The sequence below is a fragment of the Zonotrichia albicollis genome, chromosome 7, assembly GCF_047830755.1.
Source record: "Zonotrichia albicollis isolate bZonAlb1 chromosome 7, bZonAlb1.hap1, whole genome shotgun sequence".
Classification (NCBI taxonomy): domain Eukaryota; kingdom Metazoa; phylum Chordata; class Aves; order Passeriformes; family Passerellidae; genus Zonotrichia; species Zonotrichia albicollis.
Genome location: NC_133825.1, coordinates 43,469,926 through 43,497,427, shown reverse-complemented (window position 1 = coordinate 43,497,427; position 27,502 = coordinate 43,469,926). Strand labels below are relative to the sequence as shown.

Sequence of the window (27,502 nt, the reverse complement as noted above, 5' to 3'; positions counted from 1 at the left end):
TGTTCTAATACAGGATACATCAAAAGATATACACAGTCCCTCTGATTGAAAACTGTGGTAGCAGATGCTTCTCTGCAGTTCCCTGTTTTATAAAATAACCAGTGACAGAAATCGTCACCATATGCTTGATGTTTCATCAAACATCCAACCTGGCTCATTTCATATACTTGTACATTTCTTCAAAATGTGTACATTTCTTCAAAATGCGTACATTTCTTAATTTTATTCCTTTCCCCATATATTTCATACCATTAATATTATCAACCACATAAATTTTACTGGCAAATCTTGTAAGAACAGTGAAAAAATAAAATTGATTTTTTCTCTCAAGTCTTTTTCATCAGTTTAGGCTTAATCTTTGAACAAGTGACTCTGATATGGGCAATTTTTAGTTTAGAAAGAAACACTATACTTATTGACTATTTTTCTTAAAACATTTTTTTGGGAGAATAGGGTCTGAGAATTCAGGGAATAATGCATTCCAATACTGCATTACTTTCTAAAGTAGGAGAAATCTGTACTCATCACCTGATCAGGTGCATCCATACCTTATTAAGGTTTGATGGATTCAGAGCAACCAGATCAATATGTTTGGAGAAATCACTACATGAAGGGGCAATTCCAAACAAAACTTTCTGGATTGAGTTAGTGCAGTCTTAAGCATGATTTTTTCCCAGTGTATAAAGAGCTATGACTAACCAGAAAAGCAGTTTGGTTTTGCAGATTGAAGCCTGGGCTGCTGTCAGCTGGGAGATGAAATGCTGTGCTCTAGGTCGGCACAACCCACATTTCAGGGACTTTTCAACCCAAGCTTCACCTGCTGTATCTGCCACAACAACAGCTCCAGTGGAATATGATCCTTTGAAGCTGAGATTTATTTCCCTTCATTCTAATTAACCTGATTACTATCTAGCCATACACATCTGTTAACGTGAGACACCAAAAAACCCACACGTTTCTATCGTCATCCGCAGAAAATGCCATGACACTGTCTAAACATAGCGTGCTGCCAGGGATTTGAAATGTCAGAGGAAGAGGGTGAATCAGACTATCTGATTAAAAGAGAGTGACAAGAGTTAGGAAAAGGAGATTACTGAACAGTGCAGGGTTATTGAGTTCTGTTTAGATTATCGGAGAGAACCCAGCAGTTAAGTTTGACTAACACAGTACAAATAGATAATGGACAAGTTCACACATATTGATTGCAGCATTAGCCCAAAGAACAAACACACACTTGAGCACAGAGATCATTAGCAAGATGCAATATTGACCTAAGTACTTGCTATCAAAATTCAGGTTTCACTTTCAATGAAGTACACAAATTAAGTGGATTTTTTTTTGTGATTCAAACTTGGGGAAGGACCACATAAAAAAGTGCATCATGGTATTTCCAATGATTTGGTATAACCTTGGCCAAAAGCCTGGGAAGAAAGAACAGGGGAGGCTTTTATCTCAATTTCAGTGATCTTAGTAGAAACCTAAGGTGGCAGTGGTATCATAAGGCTAGTATTAATTCAAATCTCAAGAGGTGCCAGTCAAGAATTAGAAGTAACTTGTCATAATCACTTTGGAACTTAAAATACAACTGGAGCAATTTTATATCTGGAAGCAATATGTGACTCTTACAAAGAAAAATAAAAATGGAGGAACAGAGAAACCAAGAGAGAGAATTCACTCTTATTTACTCAATCTGAGTCAGCATTTTGCTCTGAGCAAGCTTGCTTTTTTTTTATCAGATCTCTACCTAAAGCACAGGGAGAGATCACAGACTGCTGAGTTCAACCCCACATGACTCGATCATCTCAGGAAATCTTGCTGGGAAATCTCTGCTGTGCCACTTAATTGTTCTGTGACCCTTGTTAAGTAACATCACCTCTGTGTGTTTCCATTTCCTTGCCCACTTCTGATCAGCTACAAAATAAACATAAAATGTCAGGGTAAGGACACTTCCTACCACACACTTGCACTTGTCCCTTGGGAATTCTGATTTCACATGGAATTGCAATTGTGTAACAATCTAAATTGAGCATAACAGTTCATTGAATTATGCAAAGATCAGATATGAAAGGTCAACAAGAGAAAGAATTAATAAATGTATCTGATTTTTTAAAAACCCTATGAGAATATTTAGATAGTGCCATGAGTAGTGCTGAATAAATGTATATAAATACTATTATATACACTATTTTATTCTTATAAACAGAGATGCCACTTCTAAATGAATGGCTCCTTCCAAGATGACACAGGGAAAACTAGATTTTTTTCTTTTATTTTTATCCCAGTGACATTAGCCTCACCAGTATCTGTCCCAGATGGAGGTCTGGTAGCAGATGTCTGCCTGTATGCAGGGATCATTGACCTCTGAAATCTGAGCTCCATATTAAAGACTTTAAGAATGAATCTTTCTTTTAAAGGAGAACATAACCTCTTTTTTTCTGAAAGAGGAAAGAAAAACCCATGACAACACAAACTTTATTTTATTATAATCCTAAACCTGTATAAGAATTAACTTCCACTCACCTCCCTTTGATAATAAAGTTTTGCTGTTATTCTACAGAGACTCCAGGCTAATGAGTGCAAATTTGAACATGAAAATTTAGGGAAGTTTTATTTAAAATTTCTATTTTCACAAACCCAGATTCCCAGCAAGATCAGAATTGCAGTATTCTGTCTCAGACCTCTTGTGATTTAGAAAATCTAAAAGGTCTAACCAGCAACATTTCTAACTCATCATCCCCTCTTTGGTTCATCCTGTCTTTAAATCTGACAGTGATGAGGCTGCTGTGAAGGGGCTGCCATGAGATCATGCAAAATGCACCAGTGAAGCTTAATGTGTGCAATGACAGAGGTACAGGAAATAACTAATTTCTCATTTTCTGCCTCTTCCTCTCTTTCCTGTCAAAATTCTAATTACATTAAAAAAAATGCATTTTACTGACATTGTGTCAAGTAGTCATAACTATTACCCAATATAAGTGTTTGACTCTGGCTCCCAAATAATAATGTTAATGAGATAACACAGAGCAGAGGGAGTGTGGGCTGCCAAGCCTGTGCAGCAAGCTACAGAACACTTCTGATGCAAATTGTTTCCTCCTGGACACAACTGCATTTGATTTGAAGATTTCTTAGTGTATTCATTTTCAGGCTATATCATCCAACATGCTGCTTATATCATCATCACTTTGCACAACCTTGCTTTCTGCCAAAATAAGTTTCAAAAATAACATAAAGTCATGGTAGAAATCAGGCCATATCGACAGGCCACTTTAATGTTCTTTCAGCACTGCCTAGCTCCAGATTGCATATTCTCAACCATAATTTCCAACCTTCATCATTCACCTCTCTCCAACAGCAATACTTACATTAATTGTCTTTGGAAATTATTCTACTGTATTGCACCATCATATCCAACATGCATTTTTCCTCCTTAAAAAAAAAAAGTGGGATATGCCCTTTTAATGTCTTTGGATTAATTGTAGCACCATCCTCTGCTCTTTTACTAAAGAAAGGAACTAAAGTAGATCTTACTGGACAAAAGCAATCTCTCATCAGACCCCTCTTTCTAAAACCAGAAAAAAATAATTGTATTGCCTCCCATTCTACTTTAATTATACCCACACCAAATGTCTTCAAGTTAACCAGTTTAAGAAAAAAGGCTTTGTAGTAATTGCACACTCAGCTGGGCTCTTTGTAATTCTGTCTCTAATGGCCCTTGGAAGTCCCCTGACTCCTAGAATTCTGCACAGGCATCAGGGACTGGATGAAAGGGATGCAATCCTGCTGGTGAAAATGCAAAACTGAACAGAATCAGTTCCTTGCCATCCTTTTTCAGAGGCTTTATATGTGCAGGGTCAAAAGAACAAACGACAAGTTGCTCACTATTTGCATTCCTTAATGAACTGCTGGAGGCAATTGGGACATTGTAATAATGAAAACAACCTAAACAGAACATAATTTAAAAGAACTTTTTTGCTTGTGTTTTTTAATAGTGGGGTTAACACCACAGACACAGAAACCATGCCCTTCTATTTTGAAAGTGCTTTTACAATGACCTTTCCATCCTCAGAGACACATTTTGTATGCCAGGCAGCTTAGGAAAGGATCAACATTCTCTCTTTTGATTTACAATTAATTTGTGTTATTTTCAGGTAAGATAATATATTTAAAACAGGCCTTATGATGTTCTCCTCCCTCTTGCATTTCAACATTCAGTAGCCACAGGGATTTTGCAACCACCTTTCCCAGAGATTCTTCTTTCTAACTTTTCATTTCAGAGGCAGGAACTGTACACCTGCAGTTAGGGTAAAAGTCAGCACTAAAAGCAGAAATTACATTTCTTTCTTCTATATGAATAATAAATAGAATAAATACAGGATTAATGTCACAGTGCTTTCCCTACTACTATGTCTGAATTTCCCCAGAGGCAAAATGAATTGTGATCTTTTTCCTTTAACAAAACAAGACAAATAACACAACCCCCCTGAAAAAAAAGCCAAAACACAAAAACTCCATCAAAAATATCCTAAAAAAATCCCCAAAAACCTAACCACAAACATCACATAAAAAACCACCAAACACTCACCGAAATGAGGATTTTTTTTTTTTTAATGAGTTAAATCCTAGAGATGAGGTCACAGCACTGAGCCTGACGGAGTTCAAGAATATTAAACAAATCTCCTCCCACCATCCCCCAATATAATTTAAAATCTTCCAGTGTTGTGCTTATTTTTCTTTTGAATAGTGTTCTCTGGAGATAACAGTGGTTTCCCCACACAAATCTTTACAACTGGTTTTTTTTTTTTCATTCAGTATTGCCAAATAGAACTGTTCTGTTCCAGAATATACAGGAGGAACCACTCTGGATACTCATCTCTCCCTGGAACTGAAACAAGGTGCTGCCTGCAAGGGGCCACTTAGAGAAAGACTTTCATCTCCCCCAGCTCTCCCTGAAGCTGTTTCTGCCCCTGCTCAAAGCACAGGAGACCCCCAGCTCGGGGCAATGCAACAAAAATCAAAGGTGGTGGCTTTGCTAAAGGAGGACAATTCCTCATAAGCTTTTCAGACAGGCAAGTTTTTTATATTTTAGCCTTCCTTGACATATTTCTGACTCCTCTGTTTGGGACTGACATGGCTGCTGAGCACAGGAATCATTCCTGATGTGCCTATCAGAAACCTGACAACAGAAGGAATTAAAATAGGAATTAAAGTTAAATTCTGTAGGACATAACTGAACTGATCAAAAAGGGCACATCTGGTTAGAAATATTCTGCAAGGTACCAAGAAATTAATCAAAATTTTAAATGTAGATATATCTTTTGTTTTACAATAATGTAATACAAAAAAATATGAAACTATCCCCCCTCTGATCGAAGTTATTAACAATGATTCTTTATCAGCTTTCATTTTTAGCCAAGATGACCACAGAAAATCTTCATCATTTTTTTCAGCTGCTCTGGACTGTAAACGAAGACAATTGAACCATTTTAGCAGCAAGGCTGGGTGCTCAGGGAGGAACTCTCAAGTACTATTATCCCTGATAGCATCAAACACTATAGTTTGTGCTGTGTGTAGCAGTTTTGAAATGTGTCACAGAGATGGAGTGATTCATACTTTGTATTTTTCTTGACAATTGATGTTAATATTTTCTGGTATTTAGAGTGTCAGCTTTTTGACAACTTATATTGCATTTTGGGCTTGTTGGCGGTTTTTCTTGTGTTATCTGAAAACTAAATTGTGTATGACTTGGTACAAAATGAAGCCAATCACTTGACTACCACTTCTAGCCTCTCTTCTTGTGGATACTTTCACAAAGTAAATATTCTTGTGAGAAGGCAATGAAATCTTGGGGGGTGGGGGTGAGGGGATGAAAGAGAAAAATGGGGAAAAAAGAGGATCACAAAAATGTTTGCATTTCAGTCTGAACAATGAATTTTGAAGGTGGTTTTCTTGAGGAGAGAAAGCAACATCTGCTAAGTCATGGTCATTAAAGTACTTCACATCTTGTTTTCATACTCTCATCTATAAAAATCCTGCTATGCAAGATCTAAGATAAGACATAAAATAACACAATGTCTTCCTCTGGGATCTCACCTCAGAAAATTCAAAAGTAATGCTTAAATTGCTTAAGCAATTCCTGAAAATTGGGTAAAAACTTCCATGGAAAAGATGGGATAGAATTTATGTGGACATATGCTTCCCCCGAATTTTCGTGTTAACTTCATAGTGCCCTCCAAGGCCCCATGCAAAGCTTCCAGGTAACACTAAGCTGTAACACTAAACAATAACTGTGCCTGGGGAAAAAAATATCACAACATTCAAGTTTGACTTTTGCTCTTTTAAAAGCTACACTTTACCCTTCTTGCTAGGAAGGAGCAAGACCAAGTCAGCTGCAAGGCTCTGAAGCACATACCTATTTTACCATAGCTAAGAACTTCTCATACAATGTTAAGGGGTTGGAAGGGAGCTTAAAGATTTTTGAAGCATTGTTGAAGAGCAACAGAATACAAAAACCCATACAAAGGAGAAGTGTCAAAATGTGACATTTCAATAACGAGGAGGGAGCATGGCTTGTTACCAAGCTCAATACACAAAGGAGAAGAATTACAGACCAATTCCAGAGCTGCAGCCTGGTCTTACACCCCCTAAAAGAATTTGCCTTCAAAGCTGGCTGTGACATGCCAGGACCATGTGGGACAACAGAACAAAGGGACAATGAGACTGGGCAGAGCTGCCGTGTTTGGTCCTGGTGTTAAGAGCCTTTCACAGGTCACGTTTTGCCTGCAGAAACTCTGCAGGAGCAAATTGCCTCTCTCAGGCTCTCACAGCGCACCTGCTAATGTGATGAAGGAAAATCTTTCCCTCAATCCCAAAGGAAAATTATCCCCTGCAGATCCTCTTGCTCTTTCCCTCTCTCCCCTTTCTCCCACATCAGGCAGCAATAGCAGCTCATCAAAGTGTAGTGGCTGCTCCCACCAGAAGGACATTTACCCATAAAAGTTCATCATGTGACCACATTTACAGTAACAGACTTCTACAACAAGAATACACACAGTAAAAGCAGGTTCCAACTTCTCCTTTCCCAGGAAGGAAAAGAGATCTAGTAGGACAAGAGATTATTACAAAAAAAGTTATGACCTGGTGATTTCTCTGATATCTCTTCTCTAACAGCTGATGCTGGAAAAGTGAAGCTGAAGAGATGCAGGGTAAGTAACGGCACTGCTTAAAAAATCAACCCAAAGATATTAATTACATGAGGTCAAAATCATGGGAGAGGGTTAAGGGAAGGGCCTATAACATACTAACTTCATCCCTGAAGCCTAAAAAGGCTTTCTGTTCCAGAAAGACAAAAGATTATTGCAAAACTTTTCCGGTTTCAGTTGTCTCTGCACAGGTCAGACACACAAACACACAAAAGAGAGAAAAAAAGGCAAGATAAGTAAGATCTGGGGGATCAGTGACCACTACATACCTCTAGGAAAGAAAAATAATTATTACCCAGAGCAGAAAAACACCTCTATATCATCTCTGAAATTGTGGAAAACAACTGGAAATTATATGAAGATAACTGTAAAAAACACACTTTGAAAATAGCCTAATTTATGAGGCAGGCTTTGTAGAACAGAAAGATTCTCATTAACTATGTCCAGTAAAAAGAACTAAGAAGAATAAGATGCCTCAATGGGAAGGCTGTGATTGCACACAAACAGTCCTAAGACATCTCAGTTTGCAAGAGTGATTCTGTAATTTGGCTAATTTAAAACGATAATTTCCAGAGGGGGTTGTTCTGTCCAGCATTAAGCTCATGCAGGGTCCAGGGCTGTAACATGTTTGTAATCCAGGACTGGTGGAGATGATGCTGTGACTAAATCCTGCAACAGGCATCATGTGAAAGCAGAGTTCTACTTAGTGGGAATCCAGTGAACACATCCAGCTGAAATCCAGGCAATTTAGCCTTTTCTTGGAGCATAGGTGCCACAGCTGTAGGTCTCAGCTGTCACTCCAGAAAAAGCATGGCCCAAGCCTGGGGACCAACTTCCTCCACACCAAATACTGAAACAAAAGAAAAACTAACAAAAAACCCCAAATAAACCTCCCCTAAAATAAATAGCTCCAGAAGCAAAATCTCTTACACTCTGCTTGCCAGTAGAGCTTGGTGCTCTAATTTCCAGTCTGCCAGGATTTTTTTCCTGCTGCACTTCTGACCACTGGCAACCGCAGTGCCCAGCACCAAGTGAGGGACTGTGTCAAACTCGCAACATCGACATTGTCATGATAGCTGTGTCCCTCTCCTGACACAGTTAAACCCTACAGTCTGAAAAGGACCCAGAGCCCCCAAGTTTTTCTGGGTAACTGTTTCAGGCACTAAAGAAGAAATTCCACAGTCACATCACCCTGTGAGCACCCTGTTCTGACCTGTGAAGACAAAAGCTGTTGCAATTTTTTTTCCAAGTCTTCAGCCTTCATGAAGGCATCAGTCTGCTTCATCAGACATTACCGAGATCACACGAACACAAGGTTACCCTTAAAATTAACTTTACCATTTGTCATACACATCCTCTGATGCCAGCAGCACAAGGTGCTGTTGCTTTAGGCTCTATTTTAACCATTTTTTCCAAGTGCCGCCTCTGTAGAAAAAGTTTAATCTTTTATACAATAACTACTACTACTTGTGGCATTATGGCACCCATATCTGACTCATCCTGCATAAAGAAAAGGGCAAATCTCCCTCATTCAATAATTTCTGCAAAAAGCTCAGCTGCTTGCTCTTGAGGCAGCTCCTCTTTTAGAAAGAGATGCAGTTTTGATCAAAGACTTCCACTAATGGAAAATCTATCATATTCCCTGAATGATGCATTCCAATAATAAAATACTTTGGCTTCTGAAAATGTGCATCATCTTTCCTGATCAAATTCTCTGACTTTCAGGCTCAGCCTCAGGATCTTGTTATGTTTTGTCTTCATGATAAATGAATCCCCAATACCAAGCATCTACTCTGTGTGGAGTAGATACGTCACCCCTTGCACTTATCTTTGAGAAACAAAGGCAAATAGAAGAAAACAGGAGCAAAAAAAAGCCTCCATATAAATCTGTTTAAGGTTGGCTCAATGTTTTTAGACAAAAAATGAGTCTCATCTTGCATCATCTCCTAAGCAAGAGTCAAGTACAGAAGTTCAGATTTAAAGCCAAAAGGGAGATTCTTTATGTACCCACTCCTCCCCCCAAAAAAACCCAACCAAAACCAAACAAACAAAAAAAGAGGCTCTTATATTAGACTTTTTATCATGTCCCTTCTATGTGAAGATAGACCTATCAGAGGTGATTGAAGTAAAGAACTTCTGAGCACATCCACCAAATGGGAAATACAAGGGGAAATCCTCAAATGCAAATTATCTAGGAATTCTTTTTCTAATGTTCCTTCAGAATTATATCATGGATTTACAGCACTCTTAATTATGTAGAGTAGTAGTAAATAAGCATGAGAATTTCTATCCAAGTGAGATGAAGCTACACAAGTGACCAAGGAGGTAAACACACAACACCATTTTGCCAACACAACAGTACTACTGATGCTTAAAACAAGGTGAAAAAAGGTGGATATGAGGAATATCTGGAAAACACATGGAAAAGGAAACATCTTGTGGTCTTATTCTGACTGTTATTCATCTTTTGGGAGCAGCAACACATCTTTAACAGAGTATGGTAACTCCAGCATCAGAGGAACAAAGCACTAAGCTGGACTGAAAGCCACATACCTGACCAGCAAACTTTTCCACTTCACATCTTCAGCAAAGTGTTCACTACAACCACACAGAAAATAACTCTGTAAAATGAGCAAATACTCCCCTGATGGCCCAGAAACAGAGGAAGCCCCAGTCTTAGGAAAAGCTGCAGAGGCACACAAAAACATTAACTGACATGGATGAAATTTTCAAAATCAGAAATGCTGCACAATTTTAATGGTGGCCAATGGAGAGGAGAACTTAAGTTCACATAGATATTTCAAGTTAATTGATTACTGACTTGGTTTTGGGCATGATCACTGTAAAAACACATTGCTTTGGTCAAGCCAGACATATATCCTGGTATTTTGTTTTCCGATTTGAGAAATACCCTGGTCCTTTTTGCCACACACACACTACTCAGTAGCAAAGCATTGGTAAGGGTTTCTTTTATTTGGTCAGTAAGAAAACAGCATCAGTACATTAATAACCAAAGATAATGCAGTTGAACTGTCCAGCACCTAGATATCCCATGTTCTAGCTTTCTTTATGTATACACACATTCCAGCAGTCTCAATGCATTTTTACAAGTTGGTAGCAGCTTATTTTAACAATTTGCACACACAAACACACACACACACACGTATCTCAGCAGGAATTATTTTGTATTATTCAGCCCAGCAAAGAAAACCTGCAGTAACTGGCATTTCCTGTAGCCATGCACAATTTCTATGAACAGTTAAGGTCAGATTAGAGGGAGAGAGGAAGAGACACAGGGAGACACAAAGAGAAAAGCAAGCAAAGCCACACATTGAAGACAGGCTGTTGTCTCTCAGTTCTTCAGGTGAAAAGCTAAGGGCTGGTAAGAGGCAGTTGTCCATATCATCATGGAAAAGTCTCCTTGGCTAAAAACAGGATCTAGAACTGCATTTGTAAAGCTAGACCAGCTGGGAGGGAAAGAAAAGAAATAGCTGATGAAAAACTCTAAGTGCAGAGCATTTTCAGGAGAACTAATATATCCTTATCTGGGGAGTCTAGGCTCACCCAAGCTACCCTGGAGGAGGATACACTTTTTGATGAAAGAGTTTCTGTTCAGGTCTGTCCTTTGAGAATTGTGGTGACTACATGGGCTTGGGGTCACATTTAGAACAGAGATACTGTAAATTCTTGCAGACCTACTAAAGCAAACCTAGATGGCACAAAAGGTACTGTGATGTGGGGTTTGCTATGACAACAGGGGAATTACGAAATTACCCAGGACAGTGAAAATCACTAAACCTCTCTCCACGTGGACTGATTCAAGGAAAGACAAAGGCAAAGTGAGCCCTTTAACTTTGGTACAGTATTTCTCTATATGCAGTGATTTTTTTTTACACATTAGCAGAATTACTTAGGTAACCAACGTGGTTAGGCAACATGTCTTTATACAGACACACTTTGAAGGTCAGCCTTAGCAAACACTGTGGTTTAAGTCATTCTAAGATATTAAACACAACTGGTCTAACAGAGCTGCAATTTATAATAAAGTGAAAATAAGGACACTTCAGGAGGTGAAATAATTAAATGTATAATCAAGTTTCAAGTATTGAATATTTAGTCAGGAAATGTACAAAGATATCCTCCTATTGACTTAACACAGAGGTTCAAGGTAGAAATCTGTTAGAATGCCCAGGCAGCCGTGGCTGACCACATTGTGAATGTCAGCTCATTGACTGAGGTACTGAACTCTTGCCATTTTAAACTTAGGCAAGTCATTAGCCATGAAGAAAAGCTAAGACTATTAGTTAACTGCCTGTTCAGTTGCAGGTACAAGCATGGTACAATCTGATCAACCAAGCATGAATATTTTCTGCATTTTAGAGCTACACATGACATACAGAAACCCCAGAGGTGCTAACATCATTGCAGAAACTATGTAATTAAAATTTACTAATATAACTTGCAAACAAAAAGCCAAAGAACCATAAAAATGTGTGTGAGGCTTTTGGGGAGTCCCAGGAGACAGGTAAGGGGTACAAGCACGTGACATTCCACAGCATTGAGGGAGGCTGGCTGCGTGCCAGTGTCAGCCACTTAACTGCAGCCTGCAAGAATTCAGCTGCAAATCTTTGCTTCCTTTCTGTCTTTCATATCTTTGCAAGGCAAAAGGCAAAGACAAAGTCTTTCAGCTGGAGTTCTTTCATCCAAGAACATTCTTCATCCAAGGCCAAAGGTTCACCATGTCCTAAAAGGCCTTTGGATCTGCATGTTCAGTCATCTTCATCCAAACGTATTTCTTTGGGAGCATTATTCAGTCCTTGTTGCCGATCCTAAAAGAACACCAATAAAAACTATCTTCATTCCTTCAAATACAATCTTCAATGGCTTTATCTCTAGGACCACTGTATGAGAGCTTTGTGTCGAAGGTGAAAAATGGATGCAGAGGTATTTCAATTAAAACCACAGCACATTGAAACATTTTTCTATGGTTTTTGAGGCTGAGTTTTGGTCAACTCTCTAGCTAAGTGTTCCCAAGGTGAAATCGGCTTTCTGGAAAACCACACATATAAACACAATATTTTTTCCCCTGTGCTGACAGCTGTTTAAAAATACTACCTGTTGGCTTTCCTGGGACAATATTTCTAAGGGGCTAAGAACTGTGATAGAAGATCCTATCAGTATATTACACAAGTACAAAGTACTTTGAATATAAAGCACTAGAATATGAGGAAGTTCTGTATCCACTTAAATTGCTTTACTGGAGTAGGAAGAAGCAAAGTTTTCTCTGGGAGGAAACAAGCCAGTTATTTAATGGGGCACGATAATGCCATAGAACACAAAGCAAAAACCTGCAATTGTAACTTGTGATTGTCTAAAATAAAAGAGGTGCAAGCTAATCTTGGTTTCAAACAAATACCATTCTTTCACCTCTCCATTGTTATTCCATATCATCTAGCTCACTTACATTTTCTCCAAATTCCTTTCTTTTATATATCTATATGTTTTCCAATCCTTTCTGTCCTTCAAAAATTTTTTTTCCAGAGTCATCTATTCACCTCTTCCTTTCTTCCTTCTGTTGCTTTTCTCTTAAAGTAGCCTGTCCCTGCTACTCTTCTTTTCAATTCCATGAGGCCCTACAAGATTTTAGTCTTGGCCTTCCTCTCAGCATCACTCACAACTCTGTTTTGTTCTCCAGAGTCTCTCTGCCCATTTGGGATATCCTGACCCTTTTTAGCCTAATTCCCCACAGTCACCTCCAGTTCTTTGCTTTCTAATTTTTTATTCTTCACTTATCTTCCTATCCCTTTTTCACCTAAAGCCATTGTAACTTCAGTTTTATTTCTTCTTTTCTGGATGTTACCAAGCTTCTGCTATTGCACCACCCTGCCAGACTCAGTCACAAACTGTTTTTAGAATAAAGGATCAATTGGGCCCTGTTCTAACAGCATGAAAAGACCGAACTAGAGGAGAGTCAATCTTCAGCATATTTTTCAACAGTAAACAAAACACCACAAAACCTTTTCCTTAAAAGTAATATGTTCAGTTTACACTATTTTTTACAAGACTTGAAATAATTAATTTTATTACTGCTGTATCTGTAGCTTCTGAAGGACTTGCATTAAAAAAAACTCACTCCAAAGCAAATTACAAGTTTTGATGGTTACAAGAAAAGCATGAAACATGCTCCTGTCTTAGCTAAGCGAATCACAAGTGAGAAAAAGTATATTTCAACCCTAATATTTTAAAGTCCTCAGTTTTCAAGGCAGCTGTGTAACCATTAGTGTTCTGACTCACAGGGGCAGACACAAACCTGACCTGAACAGAAGAGCAGACTGTGCAAGAGCTTAATCTATACCTGACTTGGAACTCTTCTGAGTTAACACTGTTTGGTCAGAATAGTAAAGGAAGGGAAGAAAAAAAAAGAAGAAAGCCAATCTCAAGAGGTGACCACTTGAATGCCATTAAAATGCCACTCATTACACTAAAGACGTAAAAGCAGGCAGGAAGGTCATCTCAGTAACTTCTAGACAATTTTGGGTGGGAATGGCCAGCAGCGACAAGTGTTTGGTACTTTGCAGATTTCAAACCAGTAGGAAATTGAGAAAAAGCACAAAATTCTGCATCAGTTTGTGATATTTTTTCCTATCAAAAGTAATTTCTTGATCTCAAACTAGAAGCCATTTCCCCTGCAATGAGAAATAGGTCAGATAAAGGATATTTATGATGATTACTTTTTCTTTGGATGGAATGTAATCAATACCCCTCATTATGTTAAAGCAAGATGATGGGGAGGAAAAAAGTGCTGAGGTGAATTTAAAGGCACTGAAGGGTTTAGAAATCAAATCTTTTATAACATTAACTTTTTGGAAGATGTTAACAAGTCATACTAGCTCAAACAGAAGCTTCGTATTGACTCTCTATTCTGCCTTAAAGGCTCAACCAAAACAGATAGCAGATTTTAGATCTGATAAAACTCAAATGGGATTTGGTTTTTAAAGTTTAATAATTCTATAGTGTTCTTTGTTCTTCAGCTTTTAATGTGTAAACAAGATTTCTGTGTACCAGAGTCAATAAAAAACTTCTAGCTGAAAGGGGATAGTGATATAAGGTTCCATGTACCTTATTGTAATACCAAAAATCATAAGCTTGTTTTAACATCAAAATAAATTTAGAGAGAGAGATTAAAGTAGACTGTGTTAGCAACAGGCTGAAGGAAGACTGAAGGCAAAAAAGAGAGCATGCTCTTAAATATTTTTTTCACAACAAATTTGAAGCCTATCAGATTTTGAACCTAGTATAACATACAAGTTAGGATAATTTTCTGGATGCTAAGGCCTTCCTAAATTTATTCATAATCAGATCTAAGCTGTTGGTCTCTGTCCTGGCACTGACATTAAATAGTCCTCAGCTTTCCCCAGCTGACTTCTGAAAAACAATAAAATCAAAAGGTGCCAACAACAAGCTTGGTGCTGGGTCAGTGTTCTCCCTGCAGTGTAAAAACAAACTGAAATGCCATGAAGTACTTGGAAGCACTCACAAACAATTTTCTCAGTGTTCCCCCTTCAGCACTGGAGGTGGCTGTGGGTCAAGCCAGTGCTAAGACAAATCTGAGTTTTACAGCTGTTGAAATACTTACACCACACCAGATTTCTAAATTATGTCATAGCAGTGCAGTTATTACTTGCCTGCCACGGGATCTGCTGATGGCAGTTGAAGTTCTTATTCATCAAGGGGCCCAAATAATTGAAGCAATCCATCTGCTCCATGCACTCCCCCTCTGCCTACCCTGTGATTGCTTATTGCCACGTGATTTTTGCCAGTGATGCCATACCTGAGCAATTGGTGGCCTGTTGGATCTCCTGAGAACTGTGCTGTGATGGAGCAGAGGGAACTAAAATATTCCACCTGTTCCAAGCTCTCCCTTTGCAAAAACCTGATGGGATGTGAAATTTGGCAGCCACTGTCATAACTGATCAAGCATTTGCCAGACTCTTGCATATTTCCTGAAGGCTGCTGCTGTTTTTCATCATGAATTCCAGATAATTGAAATAATTGACCTGCTCTAAGGCCCTGCTTTGACTCCAGCATTTTCAGCATTGGGACATTTGCCTATTGTCATGTTTGGTTAAGAGCAGCAGAAGCATTAATAACTCTTTCACAACATGTCACAGCACCACAGAGAAATCTTTTTTGCACAGTTTGTGTTACTGAGCTGCCAGACACCCTTCTGCTCTCTGCCCTCACCCCATGGCTCAAAAATGCACATGCAAAATCCACCCAAGTGTTAGAAAGGTGTAGGAAGAAGGAAAGTATGCAAGCAGTTTTGCAAGCAGGCTGATAACGTGAGTCCCCTTACTGCTCCCATACAATGAGCAATTTAAACACTCCAGTGCTCTGCTGCTTAGATGAACTTCCATTAAGGTTTTTTTTTCCAGTAGTTTAAATAGCCTACAAATGTTTTACAGAGGATCAAACACCCAAACTTACACTTTTCACCACTTATTATGTTGCTAAAGGACAGACTTGCCTGTTGACTGATATACAGATTTTTAGAATAGTCCAATTAACTGTACTAGCCATAAAAAGCTTTGATGTGTTCTTCTGCTGAGGGGTATAGATCTTACTTGCAGTCAGATTATATTGCTCACTTTTATTTGAGAAGAACAAAAGTACCACATTCCCTCACTAGATCACATCCCACGCCTGAATTTACTGTATTCATTTCAAGGAGGGATGATCAATTGTGATCATTGCTCTGCTTAGACTCTGAGCAGGTCACAGACTGACTGACAGTGGCTCTGGAAGTCTTTCCAACACTTTCATTAAGATCTAACATTTCTGCAGCTGTACTTTGAGGCACTCTGTATTTTGCCCCGCACAAAATTCAGATATAGACTTATTTTTAAAAGACCATTTCTGACACATCATCTACTCCTAACAATGTTCAACTTTTCTAAAGTCCAGGTTTTTCTTTAACTGTAGCCTTTTCTTTTCAGCTCTTTATCTTTAAACAGATAACACTGAAACGAACAAAGAGAAATGCTGTTTTTAAAGGGAAAAAGCTGCCAAATCTTGTAACATATACTGCTAGTAATGATCTTGACAATATTAAAGTTACAATTATCTACCCACCTTAATAAAATTCTGGAGTTTTAAAAAAAATTTCAATGTAAATGAAACCAGTCTAGTAAGTCAAAAATGATCTATTATGAATAACAATTTACAGGTAACTATGTGATACAAAGAACAATTTTTTCTTATCGTGCATCAAGCTTTTTAGACTAGGAACTGCTCATTGTTTCTCGAGTAAAAAGGCTTGATGCATATTGGTATAAAGATAAATCCTGACATCCAGAAGAAATTTAGGTTTCCATCAAAAATGAGAATTGATATATGCAGAGAGGGACAAAAAGTCACGGCAGTTCTGTGGCCCAGAGAGATGCTGAGACCCTTAGGGGTTCCCTTCTGAACTTCAAGCTCTTGTAGCAACACAACACATTTTTTCCCATTGAGAAACACCTTAATTCAAAGAAGAAGCTCACCTAGTGGTAGTTTCAGATTTCAAATTTCGAGAGAACAGATTCTCTAGGAAGACTCAATACCCTGCTCCAGTGAGTCTTTGTCAATCATCACTTACTTGAGGTAAAAAGATGACAGAAAGGACACTGCTGTATTTACGTGCACAACTGTGGGGTGAGAGAAATCCACCTTTTGATGAAATAGCTTTCTTTTTTTACGTACACTGGTGATGATTGATTGTAGAAAATTCAGAAGGGTGACTTTACAGATAATTGGCCCTGACTAACAAAAGCAAACAACGTTGCAGCTTTTTGTCAGCAGTGGGATGCAATTATGCACCATTAATTAAACTGGCATGCCAACGAAAGGTCAGATAACACAACATGAAGAAGAAAGTAGTTCTGTACTTTGTTATTGCTTGAAAACGTTTGTGCTTATATAGCACTCTTGGAGTGGGAGGAAACCACTCTTCATTTAAATAAGGTGAAAATTTGGAGTGAGATTCTAGTCTGGCTTAAATACAAGAACATAAAATAAAATAAAGGTGATGGAACTAAGGAAGGTGTTGCAAGCTTTAAGGTAATCCTTTCATCCTGCAGTGGCATGTCTGCTCAGGAATGGGGACATCAGACAGAAGGCAGAACATTTTCACTTAATAGGGGGTCAGTAACCTTGCAAACACTAATTTAATTCAAAACAGGAGACCTAACTTTCCTTATGACTGCATACGCTTTTATTAAGATAATCTACTGCTCTCAATGTTATTTTTATTCCTTGCCTTCTCCCAGTCACCAGTCTGATTGCTCTCAGTGCCAACATCTCAGGAAGTAGATTTGCCATTTGTGATGCTATGCATCACAAAACTTGAGTCACAATTAAGAAAAAGAACCAAAAAATCATCTTTGTTAGCAGTAAATAATGTTTTTCCCAAGAGAAGTCACTTTTAGCTGGATTCTTCCCCGACCAACAAGTCCCTTCCCCCCAGTTGCTTTATTTGCAGACTAATTTGGCAGTCAATGATAAATGGCTGCAAGCTTTGTGTCTTTGTAGATGTATTCCAAATAACCCAGTAAATAAAATACACAGTAACTTATGATATCATCTCTGCATGCAATATATATGGCTTTTCCTGGTTCTTTCCATTTTTCTTAATTGATTAGAAATAAATATGCAACCTTGAAGGCCAAAAGCTTCTGAAGTAAAAGGCACACAGTGTTCTAATGTTTATCACTAATGGAGTCAACTGTGTCTCTTTGCCAGGATGAAAGAGACTTACAAAGATATTCCAATACTGCTGCTTCCTCTCCCAAAGTGGAATTGAGACTTGGCAACAGGTAAAGATGGGCAAAATTGTGCCAAAGAACAGCTCAGGGACGTGCCTTCACCTTGGCAGGCTGGAGTGGGGTTAGGTGATCTGAGCAACAGCCTTTGATTGCTCAAGTTTCTCAAGGCTAGAAAGTCTGGGGTCTTGGCAGGGATGGTGGTGGTGTTCTTGAAAAACAACAACAAAAAGCAAAACCAAGCAAAACCCCAACAAAATCCCAGCCAGTTTACCCCTATCTATCCATACTCAGATACATTGCCCTCTCTTTCCAAAAAGAACAGCGGTTTTTTTCCAAAAAAACACAACAGTTAAATATTGAAGTGATTAGATTGTTTACAAAGAACAGAAATTAATCAAAACTATTTTCATTTTCTTTCCAGTTTTTTTAAGATTTCCCAGAGAAATCTTATTTTCAGCACTTCCATTTCCCCTGACATACTAAAAAGCCTGATTCTATGTCCTTTCCTCGTGTTATTTTAACTTTTCACATAATTACAGAGAAATTGCTAACGGTCATGCTGAGCACTTAAATCTAACTTATCAATAAGGCAAGTCAAACTTCCACAGCCAGTTAAGTTATGCAGAATTCATATTTCAATGCAGCACTATACCATCGTACTTGGTAACTTAAAGGCAAGCATTTAATTGCATGAAAATTTTTGAGAGAAAGTGAGGGAATCAGTGTAATGAGACTGTCTTTGAAAAAAAACTAAGTAAAATAAGCATTGATAAAAATACCAAAGAATTGATGTTGAAAGTGAAATTAAGTCAGAATAAGCTAAGTCTTAATTCCTGGAGTTTAACTTGATGCAAAATCTAAGCAGAAGAGAACTTGAAAACTAGGTTAACCTCTCTTTCACTTTGCATTTCTTTCTACATTGAAGTTGTGGGCTATTTTAAACCTGTGGTTTTGTCTAACTGCACATCTCAAATGGTAAATATCTCTTTCTTTTCAAGTCTCTCCAAGTTGCTGGAGAACACCTTTGATATTATTCACTGAATCCAGCCTTGTGCTTAGCCAGTGAATGCTACTCTCCAGTAATGGTTATCCTGAGTAGCTATAGCACCATTAACTTGTCTCAAATGCCCCATTTTTAGAGATTGTCCTTGTTAGGAGCAATTTTGAAAGAGTATAGAGGAGCTGAAAAGGACTGAGTATTTTAGATTAGGCTATTATAGTAAAATTGAGTATCCCAATCAAGTTCTTTGGTATCTAAACTGATTTATCACATCCTAGCCCTCCTGTGTTAAAAGAGGTCTGAAAAAAGTATGCTCCAGAAATTTTGTAGCATTTCATGTTAGGCTTCCTTCATCCCCACAGGTCAGATTCTGATTTAGATTTAATTATCTACTAGAAAAATAAAAAGCCCTCTACCTTAATATTATATTAGTGTATCAAAGAGATGTGTCCAACATCTCTCAGGCTCAATCTAGTAGCCAGTAATTAGGAGACAATGGGAGTGATTTTGAGAGAATCCCTGATTGTTTCCAAGGTAAGGAAGCAACAAAGAAAAAGACGTTTGGGACATTCCTTCCAAGGCAGCTCAACTACCACAGCACCTCTTGCTGGGATACAAAGCCCAGATTTCCTTCCAGCTTCTCCTCCAGCCAGTCTCACAAGAAGCAAGCAGGCATTTGTGTCTGCCTTCCACCTCCCTGAAACCATGACTCATAAGATGAAAATGACCTTATTCCACTGTTGAAATTCTTGTACTGTATTCAGTTATTCAGTGAACAAGTAAAGAGGTACCTATCCCACACCATACATCATTAAGATATTTGAAAAAGCTTTCAAAATCAGGACCCTCAGTACAAACTGCTGAAGAAAACCAGAGGTAAAAAGAACTATACACAAATGATACTAATGGACCTAAAAAAAACATATAGCCCTCCTGACTGCCACCTAGACAAGACTAATATTAGTGTTTTAATCTAGAGCTCTCTCAGAAGCAGAAAGTTCTATTTCTTACCATGAAAGAAAGGCTTTTATTCATATAAAGGTGAGCAAGGCCATTCTCCTAATTTGTAAGAGGAATTCTGTGTTCACATGGGCGAAGTAGGGCTCTGGGCCAGGACTCATGTTTAATAAGACAAGAGTGCATCTAATGGAATTTAAGGGTTTAATATTATGTAATTAACTTTTTGTCACCACAGATCAAAATAGCGAATACAGGTTCTGTGCTGCAGCCAGAGGCAGGCGAGCAGGCCCTCGCTCTCCAGGGAAGCCCCTTGGACTCCAAAGGGCTCCGAGCTGCTCAGTCCTGGCATTCTCTGCACTGTCACTGCAGTCACATCCTGGAGCATCTGTCCAGAATCATCTGGCAGTGGGATGGATTTCCTCCTCTGCAACACTGAATTCTAAGAAAGCCTTATTTAAATGTGAGGGAAGATGCAAATAGTTATTAGATAGCCTTAGAAGAACATGTTTTGATGGTGCTTTTCATCATAATATTGCTGATGATTACTCCCTCAAGTCAATTCAGAAGAGGCTAGGACTTTTCACATGCAGCCAAGCAGCTTTCAAGAGGAAATGCAAGACTAAACATTCTGTTTTGAAATCCTGCATAATGATATGTATTATAGAATAATTTTTTGTTGTGTGTTTTTCAATTTAGCATGCATAATTTTCAGTTTTGCTAGCAATACAGAAGGCTTTAATGCTTACTTAATTAGTCTAAGCTTGGTAATTCAGCCAATGAAAATTAAAGTGTTTAAGTTATATTAATTGTAAACAATGTTAACAGTTAATTTTCTGAATGATGGAGCAACATAAAAACAAACTTGAGTAATACTAGGATTAATTAATTGATTAGCTAGTTTCTGTTGAGAATTATATTCAATAAGAGTCTGTCAATACAAATTGCTATCAATTGAAACTTTATGAAGTGCCAAGAATAATGGGTTCAGGTGCATACTAGAACTAGTTGTCATGAATGCCAATTTACTGCAGAGAAATGGATTGTTTATCACCTAATTTAATTTCAGACAGCTAACTCACTTGTAATAACTCATTTTAGCATTGAATTTTCAAGAACTTGAGTGTTGTTAGAAGCAGCAGCTTGCTGTAATAAGTTTGCAAATTTAAATTCTTCTGTAAATAATTTAAAGCAGACTGTAACTCAATTTTGCCATTGACTACTTGGAAAATATTTAGCAATTTTATTTACCATCCAGACACCCCTGTTCTTCCCACTGGCAGCATGTTTCATTACAAATGGCTGCCTACTGCTGCAGTATTAGACTTGAGTCTGTGCTTTTAATAACACTGGCATGGATGCAGTGTCCTCTGTTGCTTCTGGCTGACTCAGCCAAAACACTCTGTGCAAGTGCTTAATACACTTCAGGACATCTGGAGAGTTTGATGTCCAGATGCTGAAGAGGAAAATGCAGAGAAGGCTCACAGCAGACAGAAAGGACACAAAAGTCCTCTGGTTTGGGCCATGGGATGGGTTTAGTTCATTCTGTGCTTTCTCCATCCACCCTCTGAAGTGTTACAGGGTATTTGATGGCAGCTGGGAACAAGGAAAGTTAAGCAAAAAGCGGCTTATTTGGAGTCTTTGAAAAATTATGCAAAACATCAATTTCTTACAGGCTCTGAGGAAGCTGCCAGGTAGAAATAATTTAATACTATGGAAATACTTGCCCCTTCCAGATTTTCAACAGTCACTGAATTTCAGCTGCAATGCCTGAATAAAAACATGCAGTTACATTACAATGAAATAGTGAGATGGCATCATAATGTAAGAGTTTATGAATCCGCATAAAGCTTTACATTCAGGAACCATGTCAGTCCATGCCTACCACTGTAAATACACATTCCTGAAAACACTATCAGCCTTTTTTTTCTTTACTTTGCAAACAAGGCATTGAAACAAATCAATGTTCCAGCACACCTGCAATAGGGATCTGACAGAGCCCAGCACTTTGTACTCACAGCTGTCAAACACTGCTGAGGGTAAAGGTTCCTCCCAGCTTCATGCACTTACTGCAGGTACCTCACATCAGGGTGCAGCATGCTTGTTAGTCAAGGCACATTTCAAAATAACCACTGTATTAACACTCTCCTGTAATCTGAGACTTCAAGAAAGATCAACCACACTTGCAAACAAGCAGCAATAAACTAAAATATTTAGAAATCCCTTTCAACTTTCCTTTAGTAACATAAATTATTTTGATAAAATAAAAAGTCAAACAGCAAAAGCTTTGAAATGCCACCTCAAAAATAGGTCAGACTCTTACTTCCTATCTTCTCCCTTACAGCATGAAAAGCTGTCTGTGCTTTGCCTCATGACTTCTCTCCTTATGGGAGCTTCTATAAATCATTTCTGTTAGCAAAAAGTAATCCATGGACTAAGCCTGTCCTAGAGCTACAGACTGAGCTTCCACTGGGAAGGTGCTGCAGGCTGAACACAGATGTTGACCAACCTAGCTAAAAATTGAACAGCACATAGGCAGCACTACAGCAGCACCACTGTTTATCAGAAATCACTCAAAACATCTTCCTAAGTGAAGTATTTTAACTCCAGCTTCAAGTCAGACTAATAACATGACATTTTTCTTCAACTCAGAACTCTTCTAAAGTCTGATATTTCCCTCCCCAAGAACATTAAGTGGATTTTCCAGATTCAGAGCTACAGTGACACAAATGAGGAGGTAATCAGAGATTTAATTTAGGATCATTACCCAAGCTAACACCTCACAAATCTCTGCTGACATGAATCAAATGGTTATTCCCACCTGTCAGCAAGAGTTTGATAGCTGAAAGGCAAGGGGAAATATGGTATTTGACATTTTCCTTCTAGCAGGAGGCTCAGTTACGAGTTTATAAATTTATTATAAACACACCAGGTCAAAAGAAAATTATCTATATTCAGTAAATCTAGATAATAGCTTAATAAATTTAAATTGTACTCCTCACCCCCTCAGTATGTTGGGAACTTAGAAAAAACTACTTACTGCTTCAGTTTTGAAATTGTTTTGAAGGAATTTTCTGTAAAGAAATATGTTCATACCTCATTAGTTAAACTGCTACAGCAACAGAATAAAAAAGGTCATATTTCAAAGTTGCAAGGCATTAGCACATGACTGAAAACCTATGAGTAGGTCTTGCTTTCAGTTCAGCACCAGAACTGACTGATCCAAATAGGAGTATACATCAAAATACAGGCAGGTTATAACAAATTGTATTTGTGATGAAGTAAAAGCTACTATATCTATTGCCATCCTATAACAACTGATACTCGAGCACATACAACCCATTACTTAAATCATTACATGGGAATAAAGTCTTTCTAATAAAGCTTTCAGATTATAAATGACATTGATCTGTGTGAAGCTGTTATTTACCATTGATGGACACTCTGTACAACGTTAAGGAAGATGTATGCATCACAAAGCAAGGTCCTACCTAAACAAGGAATGCCTTCATTCCTAAGGGGGAACTGGGAAACAGCAGCAGACAAGTGCAGGGATGCTTTTACACAGATTTGTAAAATTATGATTATTTTTGACCAGAACCTTACCAAGAATGAAGCCTTAAAAAAAACCACAGCAGTTTATGATCAACTCTCAGATTGCATCCTTAGGTACCAGTACTGGTCCACAAAGTAGGCAGAAAATGGGGAATTGCAGTGCATTCAGAGAAGAGCTCCAGAATAAACTGGAAATATGCTTTAAGTGTCAAGAACTCTATTTGCTTTACTGAACAACTTTTAAAAGACCATTAAATCAAAATCTACAAGTACCAGTAAAAGCTGAAGACTCTGAGACGTAATGGATGAAGGCAAGACAAGTTTAAGTGGCTCTTAAATTTATGACAGCTCAAGTTAAGGCATGATTTAAATAGACCATAAAAAACAGGTGAAAAGTATTAACCACTGGAAGACTAGAAAAAAAAAAGCCCCAGCAACAACACAACCAAAAAGCAAACAACTGTTATTTTACTGATACCTAAGTCCAAAACCCAATAAATTCTTGTTTACACATAGATACACAAATACACATAGATGTACAAATACACAAAGAAACTTTTACACATTCAGAATTTACTGCAGTCTAAAAATAGTTAATGACTTCAGTGTTTCTCTCTTACAGAAGTACATGCAGGAAAACAAAAGTAAGCGTTCTTCTGCTCAAGTTTCCTATGGAACAATGAAAAATTCAGGATTAATTAAATCTGGTCAAAGTACAGTTTTGTAACCTATTTCTATTATATTTCTAGAGGGAGACAAAGTTTTTGATTCTGAGTTGAAGGGCAATTCATGAACTCCACATTACTTCAGTATAACTGGATTAAAGGCTTGGATATCACTCAGTGCAGAGATTATAAAAGCCATCCCCATCTTCTGTCTCCCAGGACAGCAGCTGAGGTCACACGTCATTTTTCCACCAAATTTGTTGAGTTCAAGAACCCTTTTCTCTACAATAGCAGAGTCACAGTTATGGCAGAAAATGACAAGAGCATCCTATAGCCTCACATTCGGGTCACAGAAATGATTCTCTCCCTGCTGGCTGATGGCAGCCTGGCACACCCATCCCTCCTTTTCAGGGACTGTCTGAGGCACTGCACAAAGGGGAAATGCAGCAGCCCTCTCTCTGATTTTTGAGAGCAGAAGCACAAGCACAACTCCAGGAGATCATTTTCAGATGTAAATCCTGATTTGACAGAATCAGCTTTCTGCTGTGTTTGAGGTACTTTTGAAGAGGCATCCCTTTTCAGTATTCCCTCTTGGCTCTGCTCCACACATGGCTCAGGATTCAGTTCTGAGTCAGGCAGCTAAAAATGGATTACTACAGCAATAGGCAATACAATAGCAAAATCTTCTGGGAGAAATGTATCCCAATACTTTATTTTGCATTTTTAAATTGACAACATATTTCTGAATGAGTTCTAGTTAAGCCTTGTATTTTTAGGAGAAGCTGCAGTAATTACTGGGCTATATTTTACTGCTTCTCAGGCTGAAAGCCATATCTAGATGGGAAGGACCAATATAAATACTGTCACTTACGAGTAGGTCACTGGATAAGGAGCAAAAAAACCTGGGCTTGCTTCCAATTTTTCTCTGTCAGTATTTCTGTGTGCAAAGTGGGATGGATATCTACTAAAACATAAGAAGCATTTCTAAACCTAAACATGAAATAAACATCATTTACTATGGAATGTTTTAAATAGCTACAAGGCTACTGAAATACTATAATATTTGCTTTCCCTCAAAGGTCCTCATCTGCATTGTCAAGATTTTATTACTTAAATTATGCAAAGCTATCAATCAGCAAAAGCACATTCACACTTCAGGGAGCCTGACTCCATACCCCACAGACACTTCTGTTTATAAAAATTACTCTTAGATAATAGTGAAATAACCTCACTTTGTTAATTATGACACTTCAGACAATCTGGAGCATTGCAATCATTTCAAGCACTTCTGAAGCCACACCCTTAGAACAGTGATAACTCAGCTTCACATTGTCAGGAAGGAAAGTGAACTGTAACGGTGTTAATTTTCTCTGAACATGCAAACACATCAATGGGATGCTTCAGATAGTATTCTTACAAAAGGAATATTTGTTCCAGTCCACAGTACATCTTTTATTCCTTCCAAATTGCTGCTCTGAATCTGTCACCTGTAGAAATACCTATGACTCCATTTCAAGTACTGCTGAAGAAAAATTACATATCTTTTCAAATACAATGTCTGTTTAAACAATACTGAAATTTATGAGGAAACTGAATTTCATGCATTAATTTGTATAAGAAACCTATATTTCTACAAAAGACTCTACTGATCATCTTTAGGGAAACCGGTCAAAAAATACTAAAAAAAAAAAAAAAAAGTTGTTTCAATTTACTGACTCTAAGGAAAAAACACATTTTTATTTACCCAATACTCCCAGTTTTAGATATTGGGATGATTAAAATTCTGGTATCAATCAGCTACATCCTATTGAACCTCAGACCACTGTAACATGGAAGAGGAAGATCTGGATCTCCACTCAATGTGGGAAGCCTCATTCCCTTTCCATAGATCATTTCCAAGGCCCCATAGCACAGGGTCAGTGATGCATGCCAGGCTTTATAAGCAGCAAAGGATTTTCAGATACTTGAGAACAACCAGGGTTTTTTTAGCCTTTTGAAAAAGACAAAGCTGGCACTGTCTGAGTCACTGTGGAAATGACCAGAGGTGAGCCAAACTGCCTTTCTTTAATTCCCATGAGTATTCCATTAGTCCTTACAAAATATATATAAATATACATACTATTGACTGTTCACTAAAGCCATCAATTTTCAAAAGGTTTCTCCATTTTAAAACTTACTTTAGAAAGATCATTTTAATATTATATTCTGTGACAAAAGAGCTTATATAAGAGTGTAACATAAGAGTTCATTTGGCCCTACATCTCCCATAATGGGCACTTTATGAAATATGAACTTCCTTATCTGTGATATATTATCTTTTCCTTGAAATATGGCTAATTACTGTCATTCATTAGAGATGAGACATTTGAGTATCATTTCTTGTGTCACATTGACTTCAAGTTGCTTATGATTTCATCAAACTAGTGACAGGGAATTTCTGAATACAAATTTTAAAAGATTCACCATGTACCCCATAGTTATTAATGCACTGTCTTAACTGACATTTCCAGCTAAGGAACAGAGTAACAATACCCACACTTAATAAATTCAGTGTCACATTCATTGTGGATTAAAATATCTCTAGAAGTAGATCAGTATCTGCATTAGGAACATCATGTCATAGACAGAGGACAGTTTCTCAGTTTGCAGGTTCAAGTATTTTTATACAACACTGTGGATTCACTTTCCAAGAGAGCCACTCCTCCAATTTCAAAAGTTGTTTATATCACATACTCAAGGGTTTTCTCCCAAAAAACAGACACAAAAATCACACAAGTAGTTCTGTTTGTAAATTCTGTCATAGTGCAATTGACTATAAAAATGTTTGTCTGAATTTTACTCCAAAGGACAGGACTGCAATGTGAACATGCTTGAAAGATTAGGACATGCATTCAATTATTTGCAACTATAAGTTAACATATCACAAAGATTGTCATTGAACATGGTTTACCTGTTGGAAGTGTTGAAAGAGAAGAAAGAGTTGAAATTAAGAGATGTTGATTACAAGGATGCTGCTAAATTAGAGGTCAGACTCCATAACCACATCTGTTGTGATAGCAATTAAAGCATATTTTTATGACACTGACTCTTCTGTTCACATGCTTTAGTAATCTAATATGCTTAGGAGAAAGATATTTGGGATGATTCACTCTACAACACCTGGGAGCTCACAGTTCCATCACCTCTCTTGGAAAATCAGAAACTTTACTAAGATACATACACACATCTGAATAATATAATTTGTATCAATTGTACTTGTTAGCACACCTGTTGACCTAAAATACACAGCCTAGACTCTCACAGACTGAATTGTATCAATAAGTC

The 27,502-nt window shown here is 37.9% G+C and overlaps 1 protein-coding gene across 4 annotated transcripts in view; it reads right to left on the bottom strand.

The window, feature by feature from the left end:
* Positions 1-27,502, bottom strand: part of ATRNL1 (attractin like 1) — a 438,168-nt gene that overhangs the window by 74,984 nt on the left and 335,682 nt on the right. The window contains exon 27 of one of the 4 annotated variants that reach the window (XM_074545287.1): positions 10,150-12,028. The exons of 2 other annotated variants lie outside the window; for them this stretch is intronic. In XM_074545287.1, coding sequence (XP_074401388.1) covers positions 11,969-12,028 — 60 coding nt within the window. In that variant the 3' untranslated portion in view covers positions 10,150-11,968. Of the gene's footprint in view, positions 1-10,149; positions 12,029-27,502 lie in introns of those variants that run through there. One more of the 4 variants, XM_074545286.1, reaches the window with a different exon arrangement.